Consider the following 15,740-nt stretch of genomic DNA (forward strand, 5'->3'; position numbering starts at 1 on the left):
GTATTCAAACCCGGGTCCCCAGAGTGTTATCCTGGGTCTCTGGATTACCAGTCCAGCGACAATACCACTACGCCATCACCTCCCCAAGAGTACTTATCATGGGGGACTTCAATTGTTCAAATATGGACTGGGATAAGAATAGTCTAAAAGGATAAGAGAGGCGTGAGTTCTTGGAATGTGGCTGAACAAGGGGCCACGTTCAAACAAAACGTATTGCAGGCAATGTCAAGGTATATTCTCTTGAAAGGGGAAGGTAGGGCAAATAAATCCAGAGCTCCCTGGATGGCGAGAGCGACAGAGATGAAGATGAAAAGGAAGAAGTGCATGTACAACAGAAGTCCTGTGAAAAATACAATAGAGAATCAGGCTGAATACAGAAGGACTAGAAGGGAAGTGAAAAAATTAATAAGAAAAGCAAGGAGAGAGCATGAAAAGAAACTGGCAGTGAACATAAGAAGGAATCCCAAGGTCTTCTATGAGCATAAAATAATATAAGGGTGGTAAAAGAAAGAGAAAGACCGATTAGGGATTTAAAAAAGGGGACTTCCAGGTCCAGATGATTTGTGTCCCAGACTGCTGAGGGAGGAGATCGCAGGGGCTCTGACCAAAATTTTTAATTCCTCTCTGGCCACGGGGGAGGTGCCAGAGGACTGGAGAACAGCTAATGTGGTTCTGCTATTTAAGGGTTGCAGAGATAATCCAGGGAACTTCAGGTCAGTGAGTCTCACGTCAGTGGTTGGGAAACTATTGGAGAAAATTCTGAAGGAGAGTATCTATCTCCACTTGGAGAGGCAAGGTTTGATCAGAGATAGTCAGCATGGCTTTGTCAGAGGGAGGTCATGCCTAACAAATTTGATTGAATTTTTTGAGGAGGCGACCAGGTGTGTAGATGAGGGTAGTGCAGTTGATGTCATTTATATGGATTTCAGCAAAGTCTTTGACAAGGTCCCACATGTGAGACTTATAAAGAAGGCAAATGCACGTGGGATACAGGGTATTTTGATAAGGTGATTTTAAAACTGGCTTAGTTGTAGGAGACAGATGTGATGACAGAAGGGTGCTTTAGTGACTGGGTGCCAGTGTCCAGTGGCGTACCACAGGGATCTGTGCTGGGTCCCCTATTATTTGTCATTTATATAAACGACATAGATGACTATATGGGGGGTAGGATTAGTAAGTTTGCGGATGACACAAAGACTGGCTGGGTGGTTAACAGTGAGGTTGAGTGTCTTGGGCTACAGGAAGATATAGACACAATGGTCACATTGGGCAGATAAGTGGCAGATGGAATTTAACACTGAAAAGTATGAGGTGATACACTTTGGAAGGAGTAATTTGACAAGAAGTATTCAACGAACGGCATGACACTAAGAAGTGCTGAGGAACAAAGGAACCTTGGCGTGTGTGTCCATAGATCTCTGAAGGTGCAGGGGCATGTTAGTGGGGTGGTGAAAAAGGCATAGATTACAAAAGAAGGGAGATCATGTTGGAGTTGTATGCAACCTTGGTGAGGCTAAAGTTGGAGTGCTGTGTGCAGTTCAGGTCACCACATTAGAGGAAGGATGTGATTGCACTGGACGGTGTGCAGAGGAGATTCACCAGGACGTTGCCTGGGATGAAACATTTAAGTGATGAAGAGAGGTTGGATAGACTTGGGTTGTTTTCGTTGGAGTAGAGAAGATTGAGAGGGTGACCTGATCGAGGTGTACAAGATTATGAGGGGCATGGACAGGGTGGATAGGGAGCAGCTGTTCCCCTTAGTTGAAGGGTCAGTCACGAGGGGACACAAGTTAAAGGTGAGGGCCAGGAGGTTCAGGGGAGATGTGAGGAAAATCTTTTTAAACCCAGAGGGTGGCGACGGTCTGGAATGCGCTGCCTGGGAGGGTGGTGGAGGCGGATTTCCTCACATCCTTTAAAAAGTATCTGGATGAGCATTTGGCATGTCATAACATTGAAGGCTATGGGCCAGGTGCTGGTAAATGGGATTAGGTAGGTAGGTCAGACTCGATGGGGCGAAGGGCCTATTCTGCGTGTGATTCTGTGACTTGCATATGGAGGCAGGAGAAATAGTGGAGGTATTAAATGAGTACTTTGCATCCGTCTTTAGAATGGAAGAAGATGCTACTCAGGCCGAAATGAGAGAGGAGGTAACTGGTACACCAGAAGAATTCACAATTGAGAAGGAAGAAGGCTATCTTTACTTAAAATATATAAGTTACCAGGACCAAATGAGATGTATCCAAGGGTACTGAAAGAAGTGAGAGTGGAAAATTCAGAGGCACTAGTGATAATCTTCTAGTCTTCCTCCGACCCAGGGATGGTGCCAGAAGACTGGAGAATTGCGAATGTTACACCCTTGTTCAAAAAGGAGTGTAAGGAAAAAGCCGACAACTTCAGACCAGTCAGCCTGATTTCAGTAGTAGGGAAACTTCTGGAAACTATAGTTTGGGGAAAAAGATCAATAATTACTTAGACAATTAAGGAAAGTGAGCATGGATTAATTAAGGAAAAATCATATTTGACCGACTTTTTAGAGTAACAGAGAAGGTTGGTAAGGGCAACACTGTTGATGTGGCTTGTATGGATTTTCAAAAAAGGCATTTGATATAGTGCCACACAACAGACTTGTGAGTAAAATTCTAGCTCATGGAATAAAAGGGAAAGTAGGCACTGGGATAAGAAATTGGGTGAGTGACAGGAAACAGAGAATAGTGATAAATGGTTGTTTTTTAGATTGGGGCAAAGTTTCTATCTAAACTCTAGTCTTTAATTTAGTTATTAACTAAAAGTTGCTGTTTGGGGTGGAAGGTGAGTTTTAGGCCAGCTTTAAAACAGGGTTTAGACAGGTTCTGCTTGCAGCTGCAACTTGTTAATTAGATAACTGGCTTAAACAGGTTTTCAGAGGCTAGATTCAGAGAGTATAAAAACAGGCCATCTTACAGTGCAGACTTTGGGCTGCAGTGGAGTGCTTAAGTTGGAGTTTGGTGACTGAGGGAGATCGGTGAGGAGGGAACGAGGTGATCCTTTGAGTACTGTTAGTACGGTCGGGTAAGTGTTTACTACTTTCATCGCTTATAGTTTTTAAGGTCTTATTTTGTGATTCATCATTTGTAAGGGCTATATTCTGTAACAACGAGGACCAGAGAAGAAGGGCCCTAGAGTAATTGATATTATTTGATATTAAGTATCTTCCAAAAGATTAATTTAATTTAATTTAAAGGGGTAAGTCATGGCAGGAGAGCTGAAAGCCATGGCGTGCTCCTCCTGCTCCATGTGGGAAGCCGGGAACATTTCCAGTGCCCAGGGCCAGCATGGTGTGAGAAGTGCCTCCAGCTGCAGCTCTTGGAAGCCCAGGTATCGGAACTGGAGCGCCGGCTGGGGACACTGTGGAGCATCTGTGAGGTGGAGAGTATCATGGATAGCACGTATAGATGGTCACACCGCAGGCTAAGAGTCCACAGGCAGGAAGGGAATGGGTGACCACCAGGCAGAATAAGAGGACTAGGCAAGCAGTGCAGGAATTTCCTGTGGCTATTCCCCTGCAAAACAGATATACTCCTTTGAATACTGTTGAGGAGAATGGCCTCTCGGGAAAGCAGCAACAGCCAAATTTGTTGCACCACTGTTGGCTCTGCTACTCAGGGGAGGAGTAAAAAGTGTGGGAATGCAATAGTTATAGGGGATTCAATTGTAAGGGGAATAGATAGGCATTTCTGTGGCCACAAACAAGACTCCAGTATGGTATGTTGCCTCCCTGGTGATTGGGTCAGGGATGTCTCAGAGTGGCTACAGGACATTCTGAAGGAGAAGGGTGAACAGCCAGTGGTCATGGTACATGTTGGTACGAATGACATAGGTAAAAAAAAAAGCGTTGAGGTCTGAAAAGCAGAATATAGGGAGTTAGGAAGTACGTTGAAAAGTAGGATCTCAAAGGTAGTGATCTCAGGATTACTACCAGTGCCATGTGCTAGTCAGAGTAGAAATAGCAGGATATATCGGATGAATACATGGCTGAAGAGATGGTGTGAGGGGGAGGGTGTCAGATTCCTGGGACACTGGGACCTGTCCTGGGGGAGGTGGGACCAGTACAAACTGGACGGGTTACACCTGGGCAGGACAAAGATTGATGTCCTAAGGGGAATATTTGCTAGAGTGGTTGGGGAGGGTTTAAACTAAAACGGCAGGTGTATGGGAACCTATGCAAGGAGTCAGAGGAGGGGGAATCAAGGACAAGATCATAAGACAGAAAGGTGAATAAGAAAAGTGATAGGCAGAGAAATCAAGGGCAAGAATCAAACAGGACCTCAGTGAAAAATAGTGGGAACTGGACAAATAATGTTAAAAAGACAAGCCTTATGGCTTTGTGCCTTAACGCCAGTAGCATTCGCAATAAAGTGGATGAATTAACCGCGCAAATAGATGTAAACAGGTATGACATAGTTGGGATTACGGAGACATGGCTGCAGGATGACCAGGGATGGGAACTGAACATCCAGGGGTATTCAGTATTTAGGAAGGACAGACAACAAGGAAAAGGCGGTGGAGTTTAAAGAGGAAATTAACACAATAGTGAGCAAAGATATTAGCTCCGATGATGTGTAATCTTTATGGGTAGAACTGAGAAACACTAAGTGGCAAAAAACGTTATTGGGGGTTCCATATAGACCCCAAGCTGTAGTGGTGATGTTGGGAATGGTATTAAACAAGAAATTAGAGAAACATGCAATAAAGGAACATCTGTAATTATGGGTAACTTTAATCTGTATATATATTGGGCAAATCAAATTAGTAACAATACTGTACAGGAGGAATTCATGGAGTATATATGGGGTGCTTTTCTGGACCAATACGTTGAGGAATCAACTAGAGAACAGGTCATCCTAGACTGGCTATTGTGTAATGAGAAAGGAATAATTGGCAATGTATCATTGGCAATGTATCCCCTTGGGGATGAATGACCATAATATAATAGAATTCTTGATCAAGATGAAGAGTGATGTGGTTGATTCTGAATCTTGTTAAAGGAAACTATGATGGTACGAGGCACGAGTTGGCTATGGTGGATTGGGAAATGTTACTTAAAGGGATGACAGTGGATAGGCAATGGCAAACATTCAAAGAGCGCATGGGTGAACTGCAACAATTGTTTATTACTGTGTGGCGCAAAAGTAAGACAAGGAAGGTGGCCAAACTATGGCTTACAAGGGAAATTAGAGATAGCATTAGATGCAAGGAAGAGGCATACAAATTGGCCAGAAAAAAACAACAAACCTGACAATTGGGAACAGTTTAGAATTCAGCAATGGAGGACCAAGGGATTGATTAAGAAGGGGAAAATGGAGTATGAGAGTAAGCTTGCGGGGAACATAAAAACTGACTATTAAAGTTTCTGTAGATATGTGAAGAGAAAAAGATTGGTGAAGCCAAATGTAGGTCCCTTACAGTCAGAAACTGGGGAATTTACATGGGGAGCAAAGAAATGGCTGACCAACTAAATACATACTTTGGTTCTGTCTTCACAAAGGAGGACACAAATAACATACCAGAAATGTTGGGGAACACAGGGTTTAGTGAAAGGGAGGAACTAAAAGAAATCAGTATTAGTAGGGAAATGGTGTTGGAGAAATTGATGGGATTGAAGGTCGATAAATCTCCAGGGTCTGATAATCTACATCCCAGAGCACTTAAGGAAGTGCCCCTAGAAACATTGGATGCATTGGTGATCATCTTCCGAGATTCTATGGACTCTGGGACAGTTCCTACAGATTGGAGGGTAGCTAATGTAACCCCACTATTTAAAAAGGGAGGTAGAGAGAAAACAGGGAATTATGGACCAGTCAGCCTGACGTCGGAAGTGGGGAAAATTCTAGATTCCATTATAAAAGATTTAATAGCTGAGCACTTGGAAAACAGAGGCAGAATCAGACAGAGTCAGCATGGATTTACGAAAGGGAAATCATGCTTGACAAATCCATTGGAATTTTTCGAGGATGTAACTAGTAGAGTTGATGAGGGGGAGCCAGTGGATGTGGTTTATTTGGACTTTCAGAAGGCTTTCGACAAAGAGATTAGTGTGTAAATTTAATGCGCATGGGATTGGGGGGTAGTGTATCAAGATGGATAAAAAATGGATGGCAGACAGGAAACAAAGAGTAGCAATAAAGGGTCTTTTTCCGAATGGCAGGCACTGACTAGTGGGGTACCGTAAGGATCGTCACTGGGACCCCAGCTATTCGCAATATATATTAATGATTTTGATGAGGGAACTAAATGTAATATCTCCAAATTTGCAGATGACACAAAGCTGGATGGGAGGGTGAGCTGTGAGGAGGACGCAGGGATGCTTTAGTGTGATTTGGACAAGCTGAGTGGGCAAATACATGGCAGATACAGTATAATGTGGATAAATGTGAGGTTAACAAAAACAGGAAGGCAGATTATTATCTGAATGGCTATAAATTGAAAGAGGGGAATGTGCAATGAGACCTGGGTGTCCTTGTACACCAGTCGCATGCAGGTGCAGCAGGCGGTAAAGAAGGCAAATGGTTTGTTGGCCTTCATAGTGAGAGGATTCGAGTACAGGAGTCTTGCTGCAATTATACAGGGCCTTGATGAGACCACACTTGGAATATTGTGGGCAATTTTGGTCTCCTTATCTGAGGAAGGATGTACTTGCTATAGAGGGATTACAGCGAAGGTCTACCCGACTGATTCCTGGGATGGCGGGACTGACATATGAGGAGAGATTGAGTCGGTTAGGATTATATTTGCTGGAGTTCAGAAGAATGAGGGGGGAATCTCATAGAAACCTATGCAATTCTAACAGGACTAGACAGGGTAGATGCAGGATCGAGGTTCCCAATGGTGGGGGAGTCCAGAACCAGGGGTCACAGTCTGAAGATATGGGGTAGACCATTTAGGACTGAGATGAGGAGAAATTTCTTCATCCAAGAGTGGTGAGCCTGTGGAATTCGCTACTACAGAAAGTAGTTGAGGCCAAAACATTGTATGTTTTCAAAAAGGAGTTTGCTCTTGGGACAAAAGGGACCAAAGGATATGGGGAGAAAGCGAGAGCAGGCCATTGAGTTGGATGGTCAGCCATGATCATAATGAATGGCGGAGCAGGCTCGAACGGCCAAATGGCCTACTCCTATTTTCTATGTTTGTAGTGGAGTTCCCAGGGATTATTGTTGGGACCCTCGTTCTTCCTGATATATATTAATGACCTAGGCAGGGAAGTGGGACTAGGTACTCGGACTAGGTGGAATGGTTTTTCAGAGAGACAATGCAGATTCAATGGGCTGAATGGCCTCCTTCTGCACTGTAAAGAATCTGTGATTCACCCAACCCTTGGGCTAATTTGGATCCACCCCCCTCAGGCCTGCCATAAACACCTCTGTCCCTGAACCATCCTACCTCCCCAGTTACGGGCCTACTCGGCCTGCCCCAAACTCACAGTCATGGGCCTATACCTGACTTCCCCTGTCTCGGGCCTAGTCGCTGCTGATCTTTCGAGCAGCCGCTCGGAACCCCAGTGGAGCCTTAGTGACGCCATTGCCTCAGACCACCCTCCCTGCCCTACCCCCCGTCCCCCATGTCAGAGTAGGGCTTTCTCCCTTTTGACAGAGTTGGGCTTTTTCACCCCCTCCTCCCCTGCTAACCCCAACACTTTGCTGTCCTGCAATGGCTCATTCGACCATTGGAGCTGCATTCAGCCTTCCACCATCACTTCAGGTTCCAGCCCTGCCCCTGAACGCCTTGCTGGCATGGAGAAAACTGCTCCTGAGGGGGGAAGATGGGAGTAAACTGCTCCAGATGGGGGAGAGGGTGAGAGAAAACTGCACCGGATGGGGGGGAGGGGGAGAGAAAACTGTTCGGGAGGGGGAGAGAAAACTGGTCCAGAGGGGGTGATGGGGGAGAGAAAACTGCTCCAGAGAGGGAATGGTGGGAGAAAACTGCTCCGGAGGGTGGGGGGAAGAGGAGAGAAAACCCCTCCGATGGAAGTCGTCGTCTTCTTATCGTGTTCACTGACAGTCTATACACAGCCCAGCCAGAACTGGACACATTTTTGCGCCTTGTTGTTGAATTCGGCAAGATCTGCAACAGTGCAGTGTTCCTGTAGCGATGGGCATTGCAGGAGATGTTGCATAGTCTGTGGCTCAGTTCCACATTCACAAGTTGTCGGGCAGTTTGTATATCCCCATTTGCTTAGTGACATCTTTGAACGACGGTACAAAATAAAAGTTTGGGGGTGCAGGAGTAAGGAGGGTGGAGACTGGGGATGAAAGTCGGCTAACAGTGGTAAGATGCATGATGAATTAATGCCCCTGTGTATACATTAAGGAGCCACCTTAAATTGTGTTCAGAAAATTTGTCCAAAATTGTTTAAAGCACTGTTCCTCCAGACCTTTGCATCCCTACTATAATAAATATAGTAATTTTGTGCACTGACCTAATGTTGAACAATCTATGCCCTGCATGCATATACTGCATCAGCTGGAACTTAAGAAAAAACTGATGCCTGACGCTTAAGACAGTTTTGCTGTGATTACTAGAACTTAATAGTTTTTCCTCACAGGCAAGCTTCTTGATCACTTTTGATGTCAAGCTGAATGTCCTCTGAGCACTCAAATGATGCTCGATGATCACAAATGATCAGCCGTGTTTCTTCTGAAGAAGAAGCCATACGGACTTGAAATGTTAACTCTGTTCCTCTCTCCACAGATGCTGACAGACCTGCTGAGTTTCTCCAGCATTTTCTGTTTTTGTTTTAGATTTCCAGCATCCGCAGTATTTGTTTTTTTAATCCTTTGATCACAAATGATTTTGTTTGAGCTTTGTATGATTTTATTTCATGTCAGTTGATTGTCAATGATGTAATTTCATTGCTATTTGATGTTAAATGATGACTAAGTGATGGTTTTTCACAGAATCACAATGCAGAGTCTGCACCGACACATGAGAAACACCTGACCTACCTACCTAATCCCATTTACCAGCACTTGGCCCATAGCCTTGAATGTTATGACGTGCCAAGTGCTCATCCAGGTACTTTTTAAAGGATGTGAGGCAACCCGCCTCCACCACCCTCTCAGGCAGCGCATTCCAGACCGTCACCACCATCTGGGTAAAATTGTTTTCCTCACATCCCCACTAAACCTCCTGCCCCTCACCTTGAACTTATGCCCCCTTGTGACTGACCTTTCAACTAAGGGGAACAGCTGCTCCCTATCCACCCTGACCATGCCCCTCATAATCTTGTACACCTCAATCAGGTCGCCCTTCAGTTTTCTCTGCTCCAATGAAAACAACCCAAGTCTGTCCAACCTCTCTTCATAATTTAATTGTTTCATCCCAGGCAACATCCTGGTGAATCTCCTCTGCACCCCCTCCAGTGTAATCACATCCTTCCTATAACGTGGCTACCAGACCTGCACACAGTACTCCAGCTGTGGCCTCACCAAGGTTCTATACAACTCCAACATGACCTCCCTACTTTTGTAATCTATGCCTCGATTGATAAAGGCAAGTGTTCCATTTGCCTTTTTCACCACGCCATTAACATGCCCCTCTGCCTTCAGAGATCTATGGACATACATGCCAAGGTCCCTTTGTTCCTCAGAACTTCCTAGTGTCATGCCATTCATTGAATACTTCCTTGTCAAATTACTCCTTCCAAAGTGTATCACCTCACACTTTTCAGGGTTAAATTCCATCTGCCACTTATCTGCCCATTTGACCATTCTGTCCATATCTTCCTGTAGCCCAAGACACTCAACCTCACTGTTTACCAACCAGCCAGTCTTTGTGTCATCCGCAAACTTACTAATCCTACCCCCCACATAGTCACCTATGTCGTTTATATAAATGACAAATAATAGGGGACCGAGCACAGATCCCTGTGGTATGCCACTGGATACTGGTTTCCAGTCACTAAAGCAGCCTTCTGTCATCATCCTCTGCTTTCTACAACTAAGCCAATTTTTAATCCACCTTATCAAATTACCCTGTATCCCATGTGCCTTCTTTATAAGTCTCCCATGTGGCACCTTGTCAAAGGCTTTGCTGAAATCCATATAAACTACATCAACTACACTACCCTCATCTACACACCTGGATACCTCCTCAAAAAATTCAATCAAATTTGTTAGGCATGATCTCCCTCTGACAAAACCATGCTGATCAAACCTTGCCTCTCCAAGTGGAAATAGATTCTCGGAGAGGCAAAATTTTTTAATTCAGTTGATCACAAATGAGTATATACAAATGCTGTTGAACGCAGAATTATGTCAAAATTTCCTGGTAGTGAATGTTTCCTTTTCCAAGTAGCTTTCTAATTCCCTTTTTATGGGTGTGATTGAATCTGCTTCCATTGCCCTTTAAAGCTGTGCATTCCATAAAATAACAATTTGCTACACTTAAAAAAAAAGAAAATATTCTCTTCATCTCCCTTCTGATTCTTTTGCCAGTTACATTAAACCTGATTGCTGACCCTCCTGCCAGTGGAAACAAATTCTCCTTCATGACAATAGATGATAATGTAAAGCAGACCAAGTTTTGCTATTGTCTGTGCAGGTGCTGCAAATGGATTTATTGACTTGATTTTCTTTAATAGGCTTATTCATGACAGAGAATTGACACTGTATGATGGTTCTCGGTTACTCAGGGCAGATCGATATCAAGAACTGAAAAAGGTGCTTTGTCTTTCTGATGAAGATCTTCAACAGAGGTACTGGCACAAATTTAGCAGAAGATTAGACATAAGTTTAAGCACTTTAAGCTCCCTCTTCATGTAAACGTGGCATAAATTACTTTTTGTCTGGCAAGATTTGGCCAAAGATGAAAAACTTATTAAAAAAATGTTTTTTTATGACCATTGTAATCAAAGCCAGCCATATCAAGCAGGAGCTGGCTATCAGGTGCCTGTGATTACTATTGTTAAGTGTTGTGTGATTTTAGCCTTCCACATATTGAAATACAAATATTTAGAATGGAGAGGTCTGGTCTTCCAAATCAGAAAAGTGACCCATTTCCTTGTAATGTCACCTGACATTGGTGTACTTAGCGGCACGAAGCCACCCCCCCACAACTAAATCTTCTCTGCCGTATTTTTTTTATAGTGAATCAGTTCAGCAAAATAGATCGTATTTTGATAGTAGAATTCCGATTGTGTCTAAATATCAGCCTACAAAATGGCACTGTCCTTATTCCTTTGGTTAATTTTATTGATAAATACACTGTGTGATGGATTATTCCATTATTTTAAAGTTCAGTTTTACAACCATGCGTAAGACAACTTTCATCCAGTAAATGAGTCAGTTTGTGAAATTCATTTCCAGGGTTACTGGCTGGATCAGGAACTATGCCAGCATTTAAAGTCTGATTAGATGGGTGAGTGAAGCAAAGGAGGATAAGAAGATATGGGGACATAAATAAAAAAAAGATTTGCAATTTACGTAGCACCTCTCATGACCTCAGGACCTCCCAATGTGCTTTGCAGCCAGTGAAGTAATTTTGAAGTGTAGTCACTGTTATAATGTAGGAAACACAGCAGCCAATTTGCACACAACAATCTCCCACAAACAACAGTGTGATAATGACTAGAGAATCTGGTTTAGTGATACTGGTTGAGAGATAAATATTGATTACAACATGGCGTAAACTCCCCTGCTGGTCTTCAAAATAGTGCCATGTCTACCTGAAAGTTTCGATGAATCATGTATTATCTGAAAGACAGCACCTCTGACTCATTCAGTTCTACACTAGTTTGTCAGCCTAAAATGGAGGCTTAAGTCTCTGGAAGGAACTTGAACCCCTGGTTTCTGACTCTGAGGCAAGAGTGCTACTCACTGAAACATGGCTGGTGCAAACAACATGGTAAATGTGTTTGAATGATTTGCTTGCATGTAGGGTGGGGCCAAGTGGCTTGTTTCTTATTGTAACTTTTAAGTGTGTAGTTCTGCTTGTTTGGTAACAAGGATCTGAGGTTTGTGGTTGGGTTAGCCATTTTGCATCGGTGAACTATTGTACAGGATACATTTGATGTTCACGTTTTAAATAACCACACAAGGATAAAAATAAGATCTCATCAATTAAGGCAAGAACAATATTTCTGCTATTATTGTAATCCCACATCATCTGAAGGTCTCAGAGCTGTTGTCAAAATTAAAGAGTACAGTGAAATCGTAGTGGTGGGGAGGAAGCGAAGGAAATCCTAGTCTTAAATTGGCTGTGAAAGAAACTCACCTGACAATCAATGAATTTGCTAAACTTGCTGGGTTGGAACTATACTAGCTTCGAACTCGCTGGTTTGGAGCATCTCGTAGCATACCTCATTAATTAGATTGTTACCCCTCACCCTTCAGCTTGAAAAATTTTTGAGCTATAGCTACCGCAAGTGCAAGGGTAGCAGGACATCTGGGGCTGGTGAACTTTGGAACTACCAATATGTCTGAAAGAAAAGAGGGAAAGACATCCCATGGTTTGTTGTTTCCCTTCTGGGATGGGAAGGTTGAGAGGCATTGCAAGAACATTGGTTTCCTCATTCAAAGAGTCCTTATGTTGTTGAGTACCAGCCCTAACTTGCTGTAAGAGGGTTTAATGAGCAATTAATGTACAAATCCAGCAACTTCGTGAAACTCAGGGGAGATTAAGGGTAAGCTGCCACCAGCAGAGGCTGGCAATGGAGTAGCACAAATTGTCCAGCAATTTATGGCGATTCGTAATTCATGGAGTATCACTTCCTCGTCGCAAATCACTGAACAATTTACACATTAACAACAGTGAGCACTATTTGTTAGGTTTACATAGGATATTGACACATACTCCAATTGCCCAAATACAGGCTTGAGGAACAGGAAACATTGAAAGGCCAATTTCAATTCTTTATTTTAGTCATTGAGACAATAGAATGCAACCCTTTGTATGCAGTGCCAATCAGATACAGGTATCGATTATGACTCATATACCAGGGGCTCCCTTCAGAAAGTCACAACCATGTTGTCATTAGACTGCTTATGTTAGCCTCAGTAAGGCCATAAAAGTCCCCTCAGGAGGCCCAGTACCTGTACCTTTATGTGTGTAATCATGTCCTGAAGTAACGCCATTATATCAACACATTGTCACTTGAGCAAGTCTGTGCAATGAGATCTTATAGTTCACCAATGAGAAACCACGGTTTTCAATTATGGCCTTGCACTTTATCTCCTTCCAGTGTGTTGAAAGCAAAGCCTATTCATCCCGCATCATCTCCCTACAGTCAGTTGACTGATACTTTATCATGCAAGTTTAATGGAAGTCTCCACTGGTTCAAAGCCTGGCCTTGCATAGCCAATGCAGAACAAGTACTGATCTGTGAATATATATTTTATATTAAGGAAATACATGGCTCTTCAACCTGGTACACTTACTCCTACACCATTTAAATTCACTGTTATTCTAGCATTTAATAAGAATCTTTGACCTTAGGGAACAGCTGCTTCTAATTCCAGGCTGATTTTTAAATTAAAACATATCTTTAAACTCCTGATTCTGAATTGCTATGCTTCAGAGCTCCTGGATGATGACTAAGAAAAAGAGGAGGATTACACCCAGGGATTAATTTTCTGCTATACTAACTTTGTTACTTAAATTGGCTTACGCATTTTCTTTGGTTGAATTTATTATTTTTAATGGAATGGTAGACAAGGAAGCAGACCAGGATAATGTTTTGTGGGATGATAGAAATATTTATATCTGCTGATGAGAGGATGATGGCTCAGCGAAGTAGAGGCTTACATCTCTAAAAATATACGTGTTCCAATCTGACATGTTTTCTCCAGAAATGTGTGATTTGACATTGAACTCATAAGTAACCCAGTTACTATGTTTAACACAAAAATAACTTCATTTGTCATGCTCAATATAACAATTCCTTGTTATTTTAAGGTGATGTAGCAGGATTTTTTCTATCATATGATCAGGATAAAAATGGAATTCATTAGCTGTTGCAAAAATCTAAAGCCAAATGCATTACTTGTGATTGGAAAGGATTTGGACAGGGTTTTTTTTCAATTGTGTTTTGAAGTATTTAAATGGCAGCAATTTTTCCTTCACATATCTTTTTTCTCTTTCCATGACTCTCCTGAAAGCATTCACTTCTTCCTGATGTATATGGTTTCATGGGCATTTCTCAACTTCTGGTGTCTACTGCATGAACTGCCACCTGGTATATAGCTCCCTGACAGCGGTCACTCTCTGGTACCTGGTGTATGGCTCCCTGGCAGCAGTCACTCTCTGGTACCTGGTATATGGCTCCCTGGCAGCAGTCACTCTCTGGTACCTGGTATATGGCTCCCTGGCAGCAGTCACTCTCTGGTACCTGGTGTATGGCTCCCTGGCAGCGGTCACTCTTTGGTACCTGGTGTATGGCTCCCTGACAGTGGTCACTCTCTGGCACTTGGTGTATGGTTCCCTGGCAGCAGTCACTCTCTGGTACCTGCTGTATGGCTCCCTGGCAGCAGTCACTCTCTGGTACCTGGTATATGGCTCCCTGGCAGCGGTCACACTCTGGTACCTGGTATATGGCTCCCTGACAGCAGTCACTCTCTGGCACCTGGTGTATGGCTCCCTGACAGCGGTCACTCTCTGGTACCTGGTGTATGGCTCTCTGACGGCGGTCACTCTCTGGTACCTGGTGTATGGCTCCCTGGCAGCGGTCATTCTCTGGTACCTGATGTATGGCTCCCTGGCTGTGGTCACTCTCTGGTACCTGGCGTATGGCTCCATTGGTATTGATCTCACTCTAGTGTATAAGATAGTTAAGGATTATGTAATTCGGCCCTTTGAACATGATCATGACTCCTTCCACCTCAATTTCACCTTCCTGCACTATCCTTATACTTAAGCCCCTTAGTACCCAAGTATTTATCAATCTGTGGCTGGAATATACTCAACAGCTGAGTATCCACTGTTTCCTGGGGTAAAGAATTCCAAAGTTTCACAACCCTTTGAGGTTGAAGAAATATCTCCTCATCTCAGTCCTAAATGGCCAACCTCTTCTTCTGAGACTGTGTCCCAAGTTATAGACTCGCCAGCCAGGGGAAATATCTTCCTAGCATCTATCCTGTCAAGTCCCTTAAAAATGCTATATGTTCTAATCAGATCACCTCTCGTTCTTCTAGATCCGAAGGTACATAGGCCTGGCCTACTCAATTTGTCTTCATTAGACAATCCTCTTTGCAGGAATCACTCTAGTGAACCTTTTTTGCGCTCCCTCCAAGGCAAGTACAGTATATACATTCTTTAGTAAGGAAATCAAAACTGTACACACTATTCCGGGTGTGGTCTTAACAAGGCCCTGTGCAATTGCATTAAGACTTGTTCACTCTTATATTCCAATCCCTTTGTAACAAGGTCTAAAATACCATGTACGTTCCAAATTATTTGCTGTACTTTGCATGTTAACTTGCTGTAATTTTTGTACAATGACACTCCAGTCCCTCTGAACACCAACATTTCCCAATCTGTCACTTTTTATAAAATATTCTGTTTTTCTATTTTGCTACCAAAGTGAATTACTTCACACTGCCTCTCATTATATTTCGTCTGGCATGGTCTTGCCCACTCACTTGCCCACTATCCCTTTGCAGCCTCTTTGTATCCTCTTCATAGCTTACTTTCTGACCTAACTTTGTATTGTCAGCAAACTTGGATATGTTGCACTCTGTCCCATGCTCTAAGTCATTGATATAGGTTGTAAA

At 43.2% G+C, this 15,740-nt stretch overlaps 1 protein-coding gene across 3 annotated transcripts in view; it reads left to right on the forward strand.

Annotated features, from left to right (window-relative positions):
• vwa8 (von Willebrand factor A domain containing 8) overlaps positions 1-15,740 on the forward strand; it is a 474,906-nt gene that overhangs the window by 161,337 nt on the left and 297,829 nt on the right. For all 3 annotated transcript variants that reach the window (XM_041211497.1, XM_041211500.1, XM_041211499.1), the window contains one exon: positions 10,616-10,729. In XM_041211497.1, coding sequence (XP_041067431.1) covers positions 10,616-10,729 — 114 coding nt within the window. The remainder of the gene's footprint in view (positions 1-10,615; positions 10,730-15,740) is intronic.

The sequence above is a fragment of the Carcharodon carcharias genome, chromosome 18, assembly GCF_017639515.1.
Source record: "Carcharodon carcharias isolate sCarCar2 chromosome 18, sCarCar2.pri, whole genome shotgun sequence".
Lineage (NCBI taxonomy): Eukaryota > Metazoa > Chordata > Chondrichthyes > Lamniformes > Lamnidae > Carcharodon > Carcharodon carcharias.